The sequence below is a fragment of the Pelodiscus sinensis genome, chromosome 14, assembly GCF_052426305.1.
Source record: "Pelodiscus sinensis isolate ZL-2025 chromosome 14, ASM5242630v1, whole genome shotgun sequence".
Classification (NCBI taxonomy): Eukaryota; Metazoa; Chordata; order Testudines; family Trionychidae; genus Pelodiscus; species Pelodiscus sinensis.
In genome coordinates this window covers 31437623-31458313 of record NC_143065.1, presented here as the reverse complement: position 1 = coordinate 31458313, position 20691 = coordinate 31437623, and the positions used below count along the sequence as shown (strand labels likewise).

The 20691-nt window shown below is 44.1% G+C and overlaps 1 protein-coding gene across 2 annotated transcripts in view; it reads right to left on the bottom strand.

The window, feature by feature from the left end:
• The window catches only part of NTRK3 (neurotrophic receptor tyrosine kinase 3), a 390761-nt gene that overhangs the window by 78284 nt on the left and 291786 nt on the right, over nucleotides 1-20691 (bottom strand). For both annotated transcript variants that reach the window (XM_075897044.2, XM_075897046.2), the window contains exon 13: nucleotides 1442-1572. In XM_075897044.2, coding sequence (XP_075753159.1) covers nucleotides 1442-1572 — 131 coding nt within the window. The remainder of the gene's footprint in view (nucleotides 1-1441; nucleotides 1573-20691) is intronic.

Sequence of the window (20691 nt, the reverse complement as noted above, 5' to 3'; positions counted from 1 at the left end):
TCTCTCTCTCCTGAACACGAGTCATCCTGTTCCCACAGAAAGAATCATTTAATCAACCTTTTAAGACACTTTTTAAACTCACATTTCCTGGTATGTTTTGGTCCTGAACGGCAAAGTGCCCCCCTTTCGCCTTATACTACAGATGCATACAATAACTACACACTTGATTAATTTTCACAGAACACAGTGTGTGCCATGGTGTGAACCTGGTTCCCCAACTTGCGCCTGCCTCTCCACAACATCCAACCCTGAGCTTGACTGAGTTTCATTTGCTTGTAGGTAGAAGTGGTATCTCAACTATCTCCCACTAATTGTTGCTACAGACATACATCTCCAGAGTGCGTTTTGTCAGGATCACAAAGCATGTTTCATAAGACTTTGCCACCTCTGAAGTACCTCCAGCTTCAATGTACAACACAACAGACTGCAGAAGGACAGGAAAGCACGCTTACACCTAAACAGACTCCTTCACCCAAGGCCTGGATTTGCTGTACAAATGTGTCCTGAGTCTCTGCGTCTACACTGCATGCTTATTTCCAAATAAGCTATTCCAGAATAGTTATTCTGAAATAGCTTATTTTGAAATAGCACATCTGTACTGCAGGGAAGCCTCAAAATTAGTCTCAAAATTATATTACACTAAATAGCTACACTAAATAGCTATTTTGGAATAGGCGTTATTACTTGTAGAATGAGGTTTATGGATTTCGGAATAAACCAGACGTTATTTCAAAATTATTTCAAAATAATGGAATGGCTGTGTAGACGCTGGCATTGTTATTTTGAAATAAAGCTAGTTATCTCAAAATAACGATGCAGTGTAGACCCAGCCTGAGACAGCAGTAGCCACGCTGAGCTGGCCTCTCTCTTGGAAGTCCTCTACCTTGAAACTGTCTGGCCAAGCTTGTCGGAGCAGATCTCAGCTGGAAATCGTTCTTGGAGGATCTTGCGGATCATCCCAGGAAACTATTTCTATGTGATTATTTTGGTTTGTGTTTTAGATTTTTGTGTGTGTATATTTTGCTGAGACCTCTTTGCATCAGCTTCTCACGTACAGTTGCAGCAAAAGGTAAAACAAAAGGCTGAGCAAAGGGGGGAGAAAGGAGGACCCACAGTCCCTTGGAGAGGGCAGGTGAATTCCATACATTGTTTTTACAGCTGCATGTCAGCGTTAGCTTCCAGACCAGTGCAGTGCAGCTTTTCCTCAGTGCCTCCTGGCCAGATCAACAGGAAAGGAAAGGAAAGGAGGTTTTGGCATTGATGAGAAGGAATGACCTTGAAGCAAAATGCTGAAACTTTATGTGACTAAGTGGATTTACCACAATCTACTGCATCTGATAAACCTCCCCCAACTTCCACTTTCCTGTTCTTCTCACACAATATCAACCAGCTAGTTGTTCAGCCTCCATTACATTCTGCTGTATGCTTCCTTGAGACTTACCTTCACAGCCACCAGCATCTTGTCCTTGGTGGGGCTAAGGTTGTAGCACTCGGCCAAGAACACCTTCCCAAAGGCACCTTCTCCCAGTTCCCTCTTCAGAACAATGTCTCTCCTCTTAATATGCTGAACATCTGCAGAGAATGGGTTGATGGGGAGGGGAGAATGAACCCAGGTTAATTCAGGGAATGGACAACTAGTTACATTTCTAGTGTTTTATAAGCTCACTACCTTTTCACACGCATCCTATAGGGGCTGCAAACAATTAAGAGTATGTAAAACATCTGCAAGGAAAGCATTTGAAACTCACCAGGTTTTTGCTAAAACTCACTACAGGTTTAAAAAGAGGTCTCCTAAGGTCCAGGAAACTTCTGTCGAAATCTCCCATTCTGTTTTGGGTCTGTGTGGAACACCACTGAATATTGTACATGCTTTGGCACCACCTTCATAACATGTTGCAGTTTGACATGGTTTTGATGCCAGACCAGGTGAAATCTGAGGGTTTCAAGTGACTTTTGTGTGGAGACTTTGGGTTGGTTGAAACCCCAAAACTCGAGAGAGTTATTTGGATGCCTGACCCATTGTGGGTCTAAATGAGAGAAATGACCTGGGAGAAAAAGCACTGACTTTTCGTGAAGTTCTATGCAGTAAATGGCAGCAGTATAACGGCACCCCGCAATGCTGCATAAAAGCCGAGTCTACAACCCTCCCTCCCATGAATATTCTTACAGCTTCAGGCTTATCAATATGATTTCATTGACATCAGGGGATTAATTTGATTTCAGTGAGTCTCTTCATTTGAACTAAGACTGCAGGATCTGACCTAATTTATGAATGGACATGCAGGAAAATATCAACTGGAATACAGGAAGAAGCAAACCATTAGGAATGTAGCTGGAACACTGGTGTTTAGGTCTTTATAGATCTCCCATCGGTGCAATATCTCAGGGCCAGCTTTCCAAAGGTATTTAGGTCCCTAAAGGTGCAGCTAGACACCTAGCGAGTTCTTCACAAAAGGTAAGGCAGGTTGGGCACCTAACTCTCGTTGAAATCAATGGGATTTAAGGGTCCAGCCTGCGTAGGGAACTTCTGAAAATCCAATTAGGCACCCGGCTACACCTTTAGACACAGAATGCCTTTGAAAATCTTCCCCCAAGGCAGTGAGACCAACACCCACTGTGGGGCCCGGGACCAGGTGTATTGGGGGGGGCAGCTCCCCATACCTCAGAAGGCCTCAAGCAGAAGGTGCAGGGCCAAGGACAGTCAGCGCTTAGCAGCATCCAGACCATGGCACGCTCCCTCCTCCACCCTCAGAGCTGCACACAGTGGTGCTCAGGCAGAAATTCAAGGGGTTGCTGCAGTAGTGGCAGTGGCAGCCAGGAGCTCTAGGCCCCAGGGCAATTGTTCCCTTTTCCCCCTGCTGTCAGAGGGCCTGCCCAAAGGCCTTCTCTTGCGACAAATGCCCTGGCATGCTTAATGACCACAGTGCGCCAAGCATTGATTTCATATCTCGCCCAAAAGATGATCCCCCCCAGCCTCTGGACCACACCTTGTATGAGTCCCAGTGTTTCGAAAGGGCTCCTTTACATCTCCAAGGGCCTGACCAGTGTGGGGCAGGGAGGAAGAGGTGCCCTGCCATAGCAGCAGTTGTGCATTGTGCCCATAGAGGCCAAGAACAGATACTGTGGGTGCACAATCACCAGAGCCAGCTACTTCCCTAAGACACCACTACACCATGGACACTCACCTGTTGCATCCCAGCATGCAGGAGGCCAGGTGAGGGCAGCACTAATGGCCTCTCTCTCGTGCTCACAGACAAAATGCGGCCCCAATACGGCCATCCTTGGTGTGGTAAAGTGCTCCCTTCTCTCTCGCAGAGAAGGGCAACCATAATCCCACCCTTTACGTGCTCCCAGTTTCCTCCATAGCAAGCTGGTTTTGTACCCTTTCTTCCATCCCCCTTTCCAAAGATGGCAGGAGGGACCTGTAATCTGTTGGTAGCACTCATTGGAGCCCAGATTCATGTTGGGCTGGTCTATTGAGAAGGTAAGACAGCACTGAGACAGCACTTTTGGTGTCTGGGCTGAGTCATCTGGAGAATGGCACCAAGATGGAAAAGTTCCGCCCACTCCAAGTGCCCATCCTAAGAGCCATGTCGGCCTCAACTCAATTCAATACACACCTGTTTCACAGGGGAAAGAACATACCCTGTGACAACACAGGAACTGTTCAACTTATCAAAAAGCCAATGCGGTGGAAGAGGAATATCCTACTAGCTTTCCTACCAGTAACCATACTAATTAGAAGCTCACAGGCAGGTCTACAGGCTGCCATCTCCAGTTCTCTCGCCTGTTTGGGAACAGGATACATGATTGCATAAGCAATGAGCCTTGTCATGAACAAATTCTCATTGAACTTTTCATTAATTAGGCACTGGGTAGACAACTGTTAATTACCAGTATTAATTTCGTACCATTATGGCATAGGTTGGAGGCCACATGCCAAACAATTGGTGTGAAATCTTAAACAAGAGTCAAAGACTGCAGCGTGGTTATGGATTTCATTGGTCTGGCTTAGTTGGAGTTTTTATGGGAACCTGGAAGAATCTGGTGTCAGGTGTCTAAGTGTAAAGGGATGAACTTGGGAAGGGACAGCCTTAACCTAAAAGCCCTTGAAATGGTACTGAAATAGAGATTTTTTTCTTGGTCTACCAAAGTATTTTCATGGGGCCTATCAATGTAGTTTACTTAAGCCATGTCTCCACTTGCCAGAGAATCAATGCTCTGGAGATGGATCCTTCAGGGTTTAATTTAGCGGGTGTAATAAAGACCCGCTAAACTGAATGCTGAGGGTGCTACTGTTGGTGCAGGAAGTCAATGGGATCATTTCTCTCATCAACCTCCTGCCGTGGGGCTGCCCCAGAAAAATCGGTGCAAGGTACGTTGTCTCTAGCTATGCAATTCATATAACTGGAGTTGCGTATCTTGCATTGATTTTCTCTGACAGTGTAGACATGGCCTCAGGATTCAGGTGTAATGACAGATCCAGTATTTCAAGTCTTGGTCCACTTGAAGGGGCTAAGCACAGTCCAAAGATACTGCACTAGTACTTTATAAAGAAATACTCAGCATCTGGAGGCTAGCATCCAGGTCTGGTCACACTATCTGAAGTGAGATAGTTATAGCATCTGATGCAGGCCAGTATAGAAGCTGCATGGTGTGGAGGAGCTCACATGAGCAGAGACGGATGGCATTTGAGGCTGTTTACACTAGAGGGAAGACAATTAAGAGGTGACACGACTAAAACTGAGCCAAATACCCATTTCTGAATCCCCCAGGTCTTGCTCAAACTTCGCAGCTTCAACCTACTGTATTCTGTAGAATGAAACAAGTCTGAACTACCAGGTATAGGAAAGTTCAAGTTTATGCTTCTCTTCAAATTCAGAAGCTCCAACTTGATGTTTGGTCTACTACAAAAACACACATTTTAGATTAAAAATCTGGAGTTTGAAACAGAGTTCTGATGTGGGTAATTTAAACCGCCAGTGGGTTGTTACTATCATGATCTATGTGATGTCCCTGAATAGGCCACAACTAAGAGGACATGCTGGAAGTTTCAGGTAAGAGGGAAGATATGTAAGAACATAAGAATGGTCATATTGGGTCAAACCAATGGTCAATCTAGATAAGTATACTGTGTCTGGCAGTGCTCAGTGCCAGTTGTTTCAGGGCAGTGAACAGAACAGGGCAATTCTGAACAATCCCCAGACTATTGTTTAGTTCCATCTTCCAGTAGTTAAAGCAGGGCTGGACAAAATATGGCCCACGGACTGGATCTGGCCTACTGAGCCACCAGATCCAGGCTGTAGAGACAGTGGGGAGCCCCAGGCAGGATCCCCTGCTTGCCCTGCAGCCCTGCACACTGCTCAGAAATGCATCTGTGGGGCGCTATCTCTTTATGCGTCTGGAGGAGATGGGGAAAGATTCAGATACTGCTCCCTCCCCCAGCACAATCCCATTGGCCAGTTTCTGGACAGAAACTGGCCAATGAGATCTGCCTGTTTGAATAACAGGCAGCCGCAAAGCACAACCCTCCTGCTCAGCTACTCACTCAAGCATATGGCCAAGCAGGCAAAAACATTTTAAGCTCTGGAAGCCTTTAGCTCTGCAGGCAGAAAGGCAGGCTGCTTTGGCTGCTGGCTGGTAAGATTCTGGCCAGAACCTAACTCTGGCATCCCAGCTCCTCCCTTCCTCAACCTCTGTCCCCTACTCCTGCCCAACTACTCCACATTGCACTCATACCTCCTCACAGATCTAGTACCCCCAATCTTCTGCCCGAGATCACAATCCCCTCCTACTCTATGTCACATCCCAAAACTCTGCACCCCAGTTTCCTACCCTAGATCACAACTGCCTCCTTCATCCGAACTCCCTCCCAAATCCTAGTCTCTCTTCTGCACCCCAATCCCTTATCCCAAGTTCCCTTCTACACCTAGCCTCCATCCCAGACCCTGCATCTCCTGCATTAATACAATGGAAGAGTGTGGCCCTCAACCACTTTCCAAAATCTTGCAGAGGCCCCCCATAAAAATTATTGTCCACCCCTGAGTTAAAGATTTAGGGACACCAGCAGCATGGGGTTGAGTCACTGACAATCTTTGCTAATAGCCTATTCTTCATGAACTTTTAAAACCCTAGTTATACTTTAAGGCTATGTCTAGACAGCAGCGTTATTTTGGGATACTGGAAGTATCCTGAAATAGCAATTCCACATCTTTACATGCATTTTAAAATAATGGGCACACTATTCTGGCATCTCTGTAACCCTTGTTCCACAAGGGGCTTGCTGGAGTAGCGCTTAATTTTGAAATTTGGCTTTGTGTAAGCTATTTCAAAATTGCGTCGAAATAAGCTATGCAATTTGAAAAGCTTATTTTGAGGTAAGGGTGCTGGCAGTGGGTTTGTGAACAAGTACTTTTTTGTTTGTTTTCAACCTGCTGCCTATTGATTTAAACCAGGTGAACCCCTAATACTTAGGTTACGTGAAGGGGTAAATAACACTTCCCTATTCACTTTCTCCATATCATTCATGATTTTATAGACCCCTAGATAATCTTGATGTACCCTTTATAGGAACTCTATATATCCTTTATAGAAACCCTATGCAGGAGAATGAACTAGATGACCTCTTGAGCTCCTTCCAATTCTATGGTTCCATCAAATTCCCCCTGAGTCACATGTTTTCTAACCTGAACAGTTCCAGTCTCTCTCATCTCTCCTCCTATGGAAGCTGCTTCGATACTCATTATCATTTTTGTTGCCCTTCTCTGTACCTTTTCTGATTTTAATATATTTTACTTGTGACGGGCCAACAAGAAGTACATGCAATATTCAAGGTGAGACTGCACTATGGATTTATTTAGTGGCATTATGATCTTTTCAATTTTATTATCCCTTTACTAGCAGTCCATAATATTCTGTTAAAAATTCAAGTTTTAACAGAATAATTTAAGTGACACTGCACACTGATGAGATGTTCTAAGAGAACTAGCTAGGATGACTCTGAAATCTCCTTCTTGAGTGGGAACAGCTGAGTTAGACCACGCCATATTATATGTGTAAGTAGGATTATTTTTTCCAGTGTGCATCACTTTGCACTTAACACTGAATATTATCTTCCATTTTGTCACCCACCCACTCAACCAGTTTAGTGAGATCCCTTTGCAACTCTTTGCAGTCAGTTTTGGACTTATCTTCTAGTTTGAGTAATTTTGTATCATTTACAAATTTTGCAACCTCACTGTTCATCCCCATTTCTATATCATTCATGAATATACTGAATAGCACATCTCCCAGTACAGATCCTTAGGGAACTCTGCTATTTAACACTCTCCACTGTGAAAATGGACAGTATACACTGACCATTCATTCCTATCCTTTGTTTTCTATCTTTTAACCAGGTACTAATCAATAACTACCCTCTTATACCACATTTGCTTAGTTTAAGAGCCTTTGGTGAGGGACTTTATCCAAGTACATTATATCATATCGAACCACCCTTGTCCACATGATTGTTGACTTCCTCAAAGAATTCTAATTGGTGAGGCATGATTTACAAAAATCATGTTGACTTTAAGTATGTCTATTCTTATGTTACATATCATGCCTGATGATTTTGTTTTTCAGAGTAGTTTCAAGTAATTTGCCAGATACAGAAATTAGGTTTATTAATGTGTAATAGACAGGTTTGTCTCTAGAACCTTTTTAACTATAGGAGTTACATTAGCTACTCCCTAGTCATTCAGTATAAAAGCTAATTTAAGTGATACGTTACTTACCATTATTAATCATTTTGAAATTTATATGAGTTCCTTCAGAACTCTTGGATGAATTCCATCTGCACCTGGTGACTTATTACTGTTTACTTTATCAATTTGTTCAAAGACCACCTCTACTGACATCTCAATTTGGGACAGTTCCTCAGATTTGTCATCTAAAAAGAATGGCAGTGAAGACTGATGCAACAAATTCATGTATCTTCTCTGCTATGGACTTGTCTTCTTGAAGTGCTCTTTTAGCAACTTATGCTCCGTTAGCAGCTTGATCATCCAGTGGCAGGCTGCTGCTTCTGATGTACTTGAGAAAAATTGCTATTTTTTTGTGTCTTTAGCTAGTTGTTCTTCATAGTCTTTCTTGGTATACCTAATTATACTTTATCACTTGACATGTCAGAGTTCATGCTACTTTCTATTTTTCTCACTCAGCTTTGAATTTCAATATTTAAAGAGTGCCGTTTGCCTCTAATCATCTGCTTTACTCTGCTCTTTAGCCTTTGTAGCATATTTTGGGCCTCTTTTTTATGGCGGTATACATTTAGTTTTAGTCTTTATTATGGTGTTTTCAAACAGTCTTCATGCAGTCTGCAGATATTTCACCTTTGTGACAGTTCCTTTTAATGTCTACTTAACTAGTTTGCCTCATTTTTATATAGGTCCCCTTGTGGATTTCTTTGGCATTTTCTCCCATTTAAGGATGTTACATTTAATTATATTATGGTCACTATTACTGAGAGGTTTAGTTATATTTACCTTTCATACCAGATCTTGTGCTCCACTTAGGGCTAAATTAAGATTTGTCTCTCCCTTTGGCTTGTAAGACTAGCTGCTCAAAGAAGCAGACATTTGTGGTATCTAGCAATTTTCTCTCTGCATCCTGTCCTAAGGTGACATGTACCCAGTTAACATGAGGATAGCCGAAATCTCCCATTATTATTGTTTTCTGCCTTTGTAGCCTCTCTAATTGACCTTAGGATTTCATAATCACTGTCACCATCCTGATCACTATATTTCTACTGCTATATTCTTATTGTGCAGGCATAGAATTTCTGTCCCTAGAGACTCTATGATGCAGTTTGATAGATTTAAGATTTTTTGACTCAATGCTTTCTTTCACATATAATACCATTCCCTCACCAGCATGACCTACTCGGTCAATCCTTTATATTTGTACCTCGGTATTGGTGTGACCCTATCCTCATTTCATCAAGTTTCCGTGCTACCTGTTATAGCAATGCTCTATTACAATGAGTAGCTGAAGTAGATGTCCTGTTGAGATGGTGATATCAAGTAGTTTGAATTGATTTAATACAAAATTGAATGGCTCTATAAAATTTAATAAGCTAATAGAGAATCAGTTGTGTGCTTGGGAACAGTTGGCTACCCTTTCTGAGGATCAGGAAGGAAATGTTTGCTGATAATGCTTTCCCCCTTCCCAGAATAGCCACAGAGAATTATGCCACAGTGTTTTGGGCCCATATAGAGTAATAATAAATAACACTTTCAAATGTTATAGGACTGAGCTGGTACAGTTGGAATGAAGTTTTTGGAGACAGAAAGGGCTCAGAGCTCTTTTTGGTCCTACCTTATTGTGTCAGCATGGGTGTAAAATATAAAGCAATGAAATACAGCCTGGAATCAAATGATTGGGACTTCATTCTGCTCGCATTTGATCTGGTTTTCACTACCCCACTTGTACCATAACTTGCAATTAATAAGGCAGCTGGACTGGCCACCAAAGACGCACTATTGCAAGGACTCAAGGGAGGTTCATCTGAATAAAACTATTTACCTCCTCCTGGCAAAAGCCGAGCACTGCCTGATAAACAGCTGCTGTTCGCTGTTCCAAGCAGACGTGGGTGTACTAAATCTGTTTATCTGTCTCCGCTGGGTTGCGGTCAGTCTTGCTAACAAGGTGTATGCAAATGGCCTTCCTGCACACCCCACGCTACTCTTTTTTCTTTTCCATATACTGTTCATTTACAAAAGATAGCTAGAAAGACCATCCAAAAGAGGCACCTAGGTAAGAACCAGAATAATAACTGATAGGAAAACAACCAGACTCAACAGCACTCTGAGATCTCATTCAAGGCCATGCTGTACCTACAAGGACAGATACTAACACAGAGCACTGAACTAGTCTCAATAATCACAGTAACATCTCAGAATTCTGGTCCCACAATCACTAAGTTGCTATGGTGATAAGTCACATAAAAAAAAAGATAGGCAATGGATAGATACCCTTCAGTCATACAGTTTGTCTACCAAAAACTAACGGATAGAAACGGGTTCTGCCTTCTGCCATTATCACTGTGAGTGGTTCATGAACCTAACTGTAAAATGCCCACAGGAGGTTAGAGGAAGCCTTCCAAATTATGTTCTAAGAGGTAAAAATGTTAGAGTTGGAAAAGCTGTAGGAGGTGTGCTCACCGTGCCAGCTGCCTGCAGGACTTCACTTCCATGAGACTTGAAGCAGAAGAGTAGGACCTTGAATCTGCTCTAGGACCTTATATAATCTTCAATGAATCTTTTGCAATATGGCTGAAAGTGCATTCAGTCAGTAAGCCACCAATAAACCCTTTGCAAATGGCTGAAATGTACAGAAATGGCACCTTGCTATGCCCCATCTCTTTTCCCCTGTATCTCTGAGTCACACCTACTGCTATTTGACTGTTACTAGCCTTGCGGAACCCATACAGCTTGTTGAATTCAGCTGTTCCTCACGCATCAGCCCAGCATGTCCTGAAGGGGTCAGTCCTGCACCAGCCCTCCAGAGACGGACTAGATGAGCCAACAGGGCTTTTCTATCTCCTATGAGTCTATGTGCAGCCTGAAAAATCTCTGACACTGGCGACAATGGCAGAAAGAGCCCAGCTTGGTTGTTTTCAGATTCGATGTGGCGTTTACAGTCTGGTTGGCAGGAAAAAAATGGTAACTGCAACAATCTGATGAAGATAAATCAGAATCTCCCATAGTCTCCTCTTTACATGGCAACTTCTCTGATTATTGACATGTTTTCAAATCGCTCTTCATTCTCACATTTTAATGATTTCTGTGTGTTTTCAATGCCCATTAACATGCCCCCAATTTCCTTTTAAGACCTACCAACTCCAATATCTTTCAAGCAAAGGACATTATGGTATGTCAGAAGGTTGATACAGATACTGTGGTGATAAGTGTGGCATGAACAATGAAGATTTTAGGTCCGGGCTAGGCAGGCTCACAGGCACTGTAAAGAGATGCTCGCAGGAACAGGCCTCAAACCACACAGCTGCACAGAAAGCTCTCTCTAGGCTACTGGTCTGGGCTGTTTATTCTAACCGGACTGAAATTGATTGGTGAGACTCGCACAGCATCCATCCTCAACTCTTATGGAAAGGGGGCAGTTTGCTGGTATGTATTGGCTGAACGATGTTGTGTTCTGCAGCTCGTGTTCCCTGGATAATATGCAGCTCAACTGGGGAAACACAGAACAAAGCTATGGAAATCTCGCCCCCCCCTTTCTTTTTGTCTGCTATTGTACATCATTATCGTCTCCTGCTATGGAGAGGACCTCTTTAAATCCCATTACTGGCTTCCTCCACATTGGGTTCAAGTTCCCTGCCCTTCTCTGATGGTCTCTGCCCATCCCAATCCACATCTCTGCTTTCATTTTCCACAATGAATATCTTTTTCATCGGGTCCCCTTCATGCCTCATCCTCCTTTTAGGGCACTCTGTCCTGTGGAAATCACCCTTTTCCTCTCACTCTTCAAAGCCCACGTTAAAGCTGACTTCTTGATCCCTGACTTCGATCACAAGCTCTTTAAGACAGGATCTTTGTCTTTTTCATGTATTTCTAAAGCCTGCTTTACACTTCCAGTGCTGTACATACAATATTAATGGGTGACAGTTTTCCCTAGGGATGAGTAATTTGCTGCAACCCATCATTTATTCTGTGGATTTGGCCTTTTTTCTCTCTTCACCAAAAGGTAACAAAGTTCTCAGATGTATTCATTACTCACTAATTTCGTCCATGAGTAACTGTGACAATAATTCTTATGAATCAGCCCTATGTGACTTGCATGCATTGGAACTATTAAAATCAACCAAAAAGGTCAGAATTTGCACTACATTTTGTGTAATTAAGACATGTAACTAGCCAGCAGAGTGCATTTCAAATTGTACAGGGATCAATCAGTTGTGCTGATGAGTTACCCATGATACTCAAACCAACAAAAGTATGGGGGTAGGATGGGATCAAGAAGCCTTACAGTCAGCAATCCTTTAAATGACTCTTTAACTTGGGCTTTTATCTTAATGAAAAAAGATTACTCGTTGGCTAACTGCATTTGGTCTGACTGTCCACTCACAATGGTTTAAATCTGCAGTAATGCCATTGAGATCACCAGAGTAAAATAGTGCCAACTGGTGTAAAGCTGATGTACATGACAGGAGAATTACACCTGTGTACACTGGAGAAACACATGCCGTTCTTCTGCTCCATGAGGATAATAAATAGGCTGCATTTCTCTTCTGGTGTTATAGAAAGTAGTCTGGCCAGTGACTGCCTTTTGGAGGAGGTTCTACAACTGCTTCTTGACAGCTCTTTGCCTGGCCTCTTTGTCTTTGCTGAGATCCTACATGAGAGTTTGTCCAAATACCGTTCACGGTTGTGACGTCCTGTTGGAGTTCATGTCTAAAATAGTTTGGACAATGAGCACCAAACGGGTCAGGGACTCAGTTCAGAACAGCACCAAAAAGATGGGATTTGCACTCAAATCTCTAGTGACTCTTGTAAGCCTGCAAAACTGGGTTCATCTCTCTCGTATGTAGACATTCTGAGTTCCAGAAACTGCACATAGAAGAGCCCTTCTTATTCCCTATCTTCTCAGTAACTATGCATAACACCACCATCTTCTCTGTAACCGGGGAATAATTTTTAACTCAGCTCTTCCTCTGAAGCCTCCCATCCAGGCTGTGTCTAAATCCTGCATGACATCTCAGAGATACAGTCTCTCCTATCCATCCATCTGGCTAACACTCTAACTTTTATCATGCTGCTCAATCGCTGCCATCCTCTTCTCTGGCTTTGACAAAGGCCATCGTGTGCTCTCCCTTCCAAAGTACGGCTACAAAGATCATTTTCCTAACTTGTCAATTTGATCCTGTTGCCTCCCCCACACGTACACACTGCATCCCTCCATTAGCTCCTCCTTCTTCATTGCATCAAACAGAAGCACCTTGCCTTCACTTTCAAAGCCTTCACAGCCCATCCCCATGGGACTTATAGTTCCTGTGTTATCAAAAAGTTGACTCCCATCTCCAGTCAAGCAACGGTGCCGATCTTCATCACCAACTTGTTAAATTGTCAAACAATTGTCTCCTCCCCACCAACACCTAGACCTCTGCACGGACACAACATTTGTATCCACGTCCACATGAAATGAGCTGTGGATATCCACATCTGCACCCACATCTGTGGATACCTGCGGATATAAAGCAAATATCTGAAAATTTTCAGGGTTCTAGATACAAAATTTGTATTCACGTCCATAGCTGCAAAAATGAGCTGAAACTATCCACATCCACATATGTGGATATAAAGCAGACAGCCACAAATTTGCAAGGTGCTACATAAAAAAATTGTGCCTGTAGCTGCATCCTCATCTAGAGAAAAGAGCCATGGATACCTGCAGATTTAGAGGGCTCTACAAATAACTCCCTGTTGAAACCAGACCCCCAAGTCCAGGCTGCCTGCTGAGCTTCATGTATTCCCACAAACTATTTCTGCATAGAGCCAATGGATATTTTACAGCGTACCATGGACACCCTCAACTTCTTTGCCTCCGCTTAGGTGATGCTTTGGGCTCCTCCTCCTAAGTGTGCAGCATTTGGCACATGAAGGGTTAACTTCATGGCAGGGAGTCATGCAGGCAAGAAGCCAAGCCCCTATGGGAGGTAGAGGAAGTTGATCAGGGTTGAGGAAGAGGAGGGTATTGAGCTGCAGAGACCTTTGTGCTGGTCCAGAGACTGGGAGATACCCCATGAGGCAGCATAAATGAGATCTAATGTGAAGTGGCAGCTGCTCCTTGACTCACCCTTTCGTTCCAGCCGCTCTTGGACATGGGAATGGGGATTCTTGGCAGGGGCGGGAGGAAAAGAGTAAGAAAGGGGACAGGAGGCTTTCTGGTGAGCATGTTTTCTTTCCAGCAGCCAGGCCCCTGAGTCCCCTGCTGCCAAAGCCCTCAGAATAAACCATTAATTCAATACCACACATTTAATTACACATTATTCAAAAGTGAATTTATCTGAATTGAGGAAAATAGTCTTCTGAGAGCGTCTGCCTCCCTCAGTCTCGTCAGTCTGGCAGGAGGGGGCGCGGAGAGGAGAAACGGTTTGTTTTACATCAGCTGCAATTGCCATTCTGTTCGACCCTCCCACAAGGGGCGATTTTAAAGAGATAGAGTTGCTTTTCACAGGAACTTTGCAGGTTGATTTGATTTTCCAGCCAGTTTTCCCTCGATTGGAAAGTGTTGCTGCAGACAGAGCCCACTTGCCATTTTTCTGGGTTGTTAGTGATGGAAGGGGGAAGCGGGAGGGCTCCCTCAGGGGCCCGCATAGTCGTCAGATTTCAGACTTAGTGCTTTAACAATGCAGTAATCAGACACTTAACGGCATCCTATTGCCGAGATGGATAATCCCGATAAAACTGTGAGCAACCCGGCCACTTTATGCAGCAGGCTCAAAGCTTCTGGGATGCCCCTTTGCACATGCTCTTCAGGAACACACACTGCATTCCCTTCTGGCATGGAGGTTTCGCAGGCTGCTCTTTGCCTTCCTCACCCGAGCACCCCAAAACTTCAGCCACTCCAGCTCTTTGTGCTCCCAGTAATGAAAACACCACTTAATTCTAGCATGTAGATGCCATGCTAGAATAGACTGGTCCTCCAGGCACTATATATGTAGTCTAAGAGTCTAAGACTTACTGCTGCCCAGGAATTCTCTTTGGGAAACCATTCCTCTTTGGCCACCAGGGACGGTGATTATTGCAAGCTTTGTTCTAATGGTAGATGGTGCACATACCCCCCCCCCCCCACACACACACGCAACCTGTTCTGAATGACACAAAGAGGCACCCAGGTACTGTCATGCCACAACAGGGCACCTGGTGCTTGGTTCCTTGATGGAAGAGGGACTGACTCTTGAGAAACCTAACCTAAGATTTCTCCTTTAGCAACAGCTAAGGCAGGGGTGAGCAATGATGTTTGCGGGAGAGTGGGGGGACGTTTAATGAATTTTGGTATGTGGTCACAGGCCAACTCCACCCTGGAAGGGGCAGGGTGTGGGGCGGAAGGGGTGGGGCTGGGGACTAGCCTCCCCCAGAATTCTCAGGGGCTTTACATTAAAATCACAGCAAAGGGCTCCTGGCTCCCAGTCCCGCTGCTACTACGTTGCTTGGCAGCAGCCCGTGATTGCTGTGGCTATTTAAAGGTCTCGCGGCTCTGGCCCCTGCTGGGTGAGGGGGGGGGGGGCTGAACACAACCGAGAGCTGGGAGCTGTTAAAATAGGAACTGGCTGCCTGAGCCATCACCTGGAAATGTAGTGGCATGGGCAGCAGGATATAAATAGAAAGCGGCCAGATGCCATCCATGGGCCGGATCAACATGTAAGGCGGGCCAGATCCAGCCACCAGGCCACATCTTGCCCAGCCCTAAGCTAAGGTGCGGCTTCCATAGCTCCTCCCAGCATGACTTGCACCCAGGGCTGGATTATGCCATGCACATCTTGACAAAGGTCCCCAACTGGCCATACCTTCCCTCACCTTGTCCCTGCATGTGACCCTGCTCGCCAATGCTGGAGTCAGCAGCAGAGGGATGGGCCCCCATCATCCTTCTACCAGTTCACCCCACTCTTGCCCCTGGACCATGCCATGGCCTCGATCCCCAGTTGGCATTGTTAATGATAGGGGCACCCCTCCCATTCCAGATGTAGGGGATGCCAGCATTTACTGGCAGCAGGGAGTCCCCCAGTACTCACCACAGCAGCAGCCAAGAAACCTGCTTGGATGGGAGGGATGCACAGATCTGCCATACGCTTCTGTAGGACAAAGTATCCTCTTCTGGGATAGTGTTAGCAGCCCTTGCCCTGGGCAATGGGCCTTGAAGATGACATCCCATTGAGATGCATGGGACAGTTCAAGGATATTATTTCGTGCTGTTCACAGACATCTCTGCATTCATTACACTTGTGTCACATTTTCAAACTTTTCTCTGTAACCATGGTGACTCCAATCACTTTTTTTTAAAATGAAAGCTAAGAATCCAGTCCAATCCCTGGCTCCAGACACTGGTATCCTAAAAATGGACCTATAATGCTTATATTTTAATCTGGCCCTACTTTCCCCATCTTCCTGGTGACTTCTGCTTTCAGTCTGCCAACACCACTTGGAGTTCAAGAGCCCATTATGCAGATTGACTTCCCAGACTTTTGGGCAATAGTGTTAGTGTAGCAGGGAGGGGGGACAAGCAGAGCTTACAATATCCATGCAGCTGACAGCATGGTTGATTTCATAGGCAGAGGGATAACTTGAAGGTGGGTGACAATTTGGAAAGAGGTGGGAATTCAACCAGGCTGTTTGTTCTGGAGGTGACTGAACACAAAACTGTTCCTCTCACAGACTATAAAGAGGGCTTTGGGAAGAACAAGATGCAAGCTGAACTTTAGTCAAAACTCAAATAAACTTCAAACTTTTTAGAAGGTCAACATTTGTAGCTATTTATTTTTCGTCGCTTTGCTCTCTCCATGCTTCCTGGTTAGTTCCAAAGGTGGCAGTGCCAGAAGACTACAAGAAAACTTCTTCTCGTAGAATTTTTGGCCTGACACGAAGCAGGAAGTAGTGGCAATCTTTGTTTGGAAAGCTCAGAAGAAGCAGCTTTCTCTCGCGAGTTCCACATTGTTCAGAGATGCCTCCGATTCTTATATGGCTCACTACAATTGCTAATTATAAGGACATGTCTTGACAGAACCTTGTGTTTTCCACTACATGCTCCTGGGGGTTTCTGAGTACCTGTCTCCTTCACCATGCCTGGCCATTTTCCTAGAGAAAGCTTGCTCTGGCTGGTTTTAAAAGAACAACTCACTCAGCCAAGCTCATGGAACAAGAAAATTCCAGAAATGAAGCCATGTGGAGTGAAAACATGAGGTGCTGAAAGACAGATCTCAGGCTCGTGTTATAGTTTCATTAGAATGTCTCTCCCTCTAATTTGCCCAATTTCCATCTGTCGCCTTCTCTTCCCTTTCCCCCTTAACCCTGCTCTCAAATAGTTGATACAAGAGCCACATTTTAGTCTAGGGCTTGATGAGGTGTTCTTTAGGACTCGTGTTTTTCTTATGTCCCAAATAAGCCTGACTCCTCCTTTCTGTCTGAGGTTTCCTTGGCTTCCTTCCTACTTGGTTCAGCAACACCCCAATTCCTTTCATCTCAGCCACTCCTTTTGCTGGAGGAAGCCCCCATAGGAAGAGAAACATGAGAATTTCCTTCTACCTTTTGCAGCACACTGGTCTAAAATTGCCGTGGCTTGGCTATTTCAGGGACAGTTATTAGGCTGAAAATTTTATTGGGAGGAATAGGGAAAACTCTTATGGGGTTAGCAGCTGCTTCTCATTTAGCCATATGGGTTTGGGAATAGCTTGAGGACTCTCCTCTGACCACCATTTTTGGGTATGTTTACACTACAGAGTTATTTTGAAATAACAAGGTGAGCATCCACACAGCAAGCCTGTTATTTCTAAATTATTTCAAAATAATAGTCCCTGAATTTACAAGGAATAATGCCTATTTCGAAACAGGGTTAACGTCGACATACATCTGTTGATATTTCAAAATAACTACTCCCCAGAGTCATTCAGACTAATTAGTTCCCTGGGGCTCTAAGTCGACGTAGCTTGCATATTAAGGAAGCCTGCCTTGGACTAATTTTAGGCTTCCCGGTAGTATGGGCATGCTATTTTGAAATAGTTATTTCAGGAGTTATTTCAAAATGAGCTATTTTGAAAGAACTCAGTCATGTAGACATAGCCTTTAAGACCAGTCAAAGGCTGGGAAATAGAGAGGTGAATTCATCTGCCAAAATCACCATTCCCTCCTTGGCAGAAGTGTACCCTATTGCACCTCTACAAGTTCTGTCAGGAAAAGGCCTCACAAATGTGGCTGCTTGATGATCTACCGCTATCCATGCAGAACTATTTAAGGATGCATGTGAACTTGTTGGGCCCCTGTCCTTTCTTTCCCGCGTCTACCCATTTATTTTCTGCATTCTCCTATAGCTGTGGTTCTCAACTGGTGGCCCATGGACCACTGGTGGTTCATGGTGACTTTTTCAGTGGTCCACAGGAACATTGTCCAAAATTACACAGTGTGACTACCAGAGAGAAATTTTGGGCCAGCGTGACTGGGAGTTACCCAAATTTGTCAGCACACACAGTTTCAAAAAGGAGGTGGTGCACGAAAATTTTTTGATTGGCCTGGTGGTCCATGGACTGAAACGAGTTGAGAACCACTGTCCTATAGTGTCCCGTCTTTATTTAGACTGCAAGTGGGGACCTGCCCTGCTCTTGGTGAAGCTCCCAGCACTCTTTGGAATGCTGGATAAATAAAATACACCTCCAGCTGACTGTTACCCATTGCTCTTGGTTCTTGTTTTTAATCAGAAACACCTCATAGAGCCCACATTTTCACAGAGAAATATCCCTGCATTGCAAAAATATAAAACAAAAACAACATATTCTTGCTAATACCTGCACCACAGAAACTGCCTTAATGGTTCTTCTTAAACTCCAGGGCAAGAATGGAGAAAATAGTTTTTCTTGTTGGTGACCTGGCAGGATTCAATGAATTACAGCAGGTGAGAACGATCAGTGCTAGCTCTAAATGCAGACTGTGAGAGTGATGACTGGATGATTGCTAAGTGGGTGTTGTGGACACGTACTATGTGGGAAAAGGGGGAGAATCTAATCAGACCTTCAGCTGAAAGGTCTATAGCAAATACAGTGTTAATGGAAGACGGAAGGTGAATTTTTGTGGGGCAAGTTTTGCAGTAAGCTAAGACACAATAAGAAGCTGAAGAGACATAAAAGGGATCCCATGCACCAGAAAGTATGTCACTGTAGCCTGCAGAAGCTGGTGTTGCCAATTTTAGATTATGCGTGAGCCATCTCTTTCACTGGGGCTGCGTCTAGACTGGCATGATTTTCCGCAAATGCTTTTAACAGAAAAGTTTTTCCATTAAAAGCATTTGTGGAAAAGAGCGTCTAGATTGGCACGGTCGCTTTTACGCAAAAGCACTTTTTGCAGAAAAGCGTCCGTGCCAATCTAGACGCAGTTTTGAGCAAGAAAGCCCCGATCGCCATTTTCGTCATCGGGGTTTTTTTTGCGCAAAACAGTTCTCAGTTGTCTATACTAGGCCTCTTGCACAAAAGCATTTGTGCAAGGGGGCTTTTTCCCGAACGGGAGACTCATTGAATTTGCGGAAGAACACTGACAATCTTACATTAGATCGTCAGTGTTCTTGTGCAATTTCAAAGCGGCCAGTATAGACAGCTGGCAAGTTTTTTTGCAAAAGCGGCCGCTTTTGTGGAAAAACTTGCCAGTCTACACGCAGCCTGGTATTAAAAAGCCGACCATAGGCTATCTAGAGTAGAAATGGGGCCCACCACAATCTCATTCACTTCTCTTCCTCTTTAGTCGGGGACTGATCTTATTTAAGTTGCTTGGATAAGAGCTTACCTGCTATTTGTTTTCTCACAGTGTTTGAATTGAAAACTTAGGAACAGTAAATCAGAAGCCAATTTTTGCTAATCTGATTTCATGCTCTACCTGCCTATGCCATGTTCATTAGAGTATAAGTGAATGACTCTGATTTTTACTGCTATTATAAAAGCCACTTTAAAAAAAAGAGGTGTCAATCAGTCGGAGTAGAAACCCAATCCCTTAACCATTCCTCAAATCATAGGTTCTTCTAAATGGTAATGGACAAACTCCAAAAGATTCAGGTGGAGATAAGCACCCACAGTTTAGACCATCACCCAGACTTCATGAGTCTACAGTATTGGGCTGCAGCTCATCTGCAAACAGACTTCTGGCATGCTTTCCAGGAATTCCTGCATGTCCTGCTTCTGGACAGGCCAGAAATAGCAAGAAAGCAACGGAGCAAAGTGAAAACCAGTGGGGGGAGGGGGAGGGAATCTTTACCAAAATCTCAAGTCAGGGGTTCTGTTCTGGAAAAAGATTCAGAGGGGCAGAGTGTCTCGGGTTACCTGAATTGCTTCACTCCTCCTTTCATAGTATCCTCCTTTTTGCCCATATTGAATTTTCTCAGACAAAAATCTCCTTTCTGTGTAACTATTCTCAGAGCTGCACACAGTATTGAGACCTCCTTCCTTCCCAGAGTACCTTCTTTTTGCCAACGTGGTGCAGTATCCAGTTTGTCACTGTGCACACTTGGAGATCTCACGTCACAGTCAGCATTGGTGAAACATCAATAAAGGCAACAGAATTACAGCAGGGATGAATCTGGCCCCTTGCTATCAGTGCCCTCCATAGAAAACATTCATATAGCTTATGCACAAGAGGTGCTTAAAATGCACCCCGGGCTATTACACTTTTGACCTCTTTCCAGCTGGAATAGTTTCCAGCAATGGCTCAGTTTTGTCTCTTGCTCTTAAGCCAGGTTTCTCTCCAACCCGTTATTTTAAATCCTACTGTAAGACTCCTAACCTCAGCCATCAATCTCTGGTGTGGAACCCTGTCAAATACTTGCTGAAAATCTAAGTATACTATATCTACTAAATTTCCCTTATCTATTATGGCAGTTAGATCCTCAGAGAATGCCTGCAGACTAGTTAAGCATCATTTCCTAACGCTTCAACCCATGCTAGTC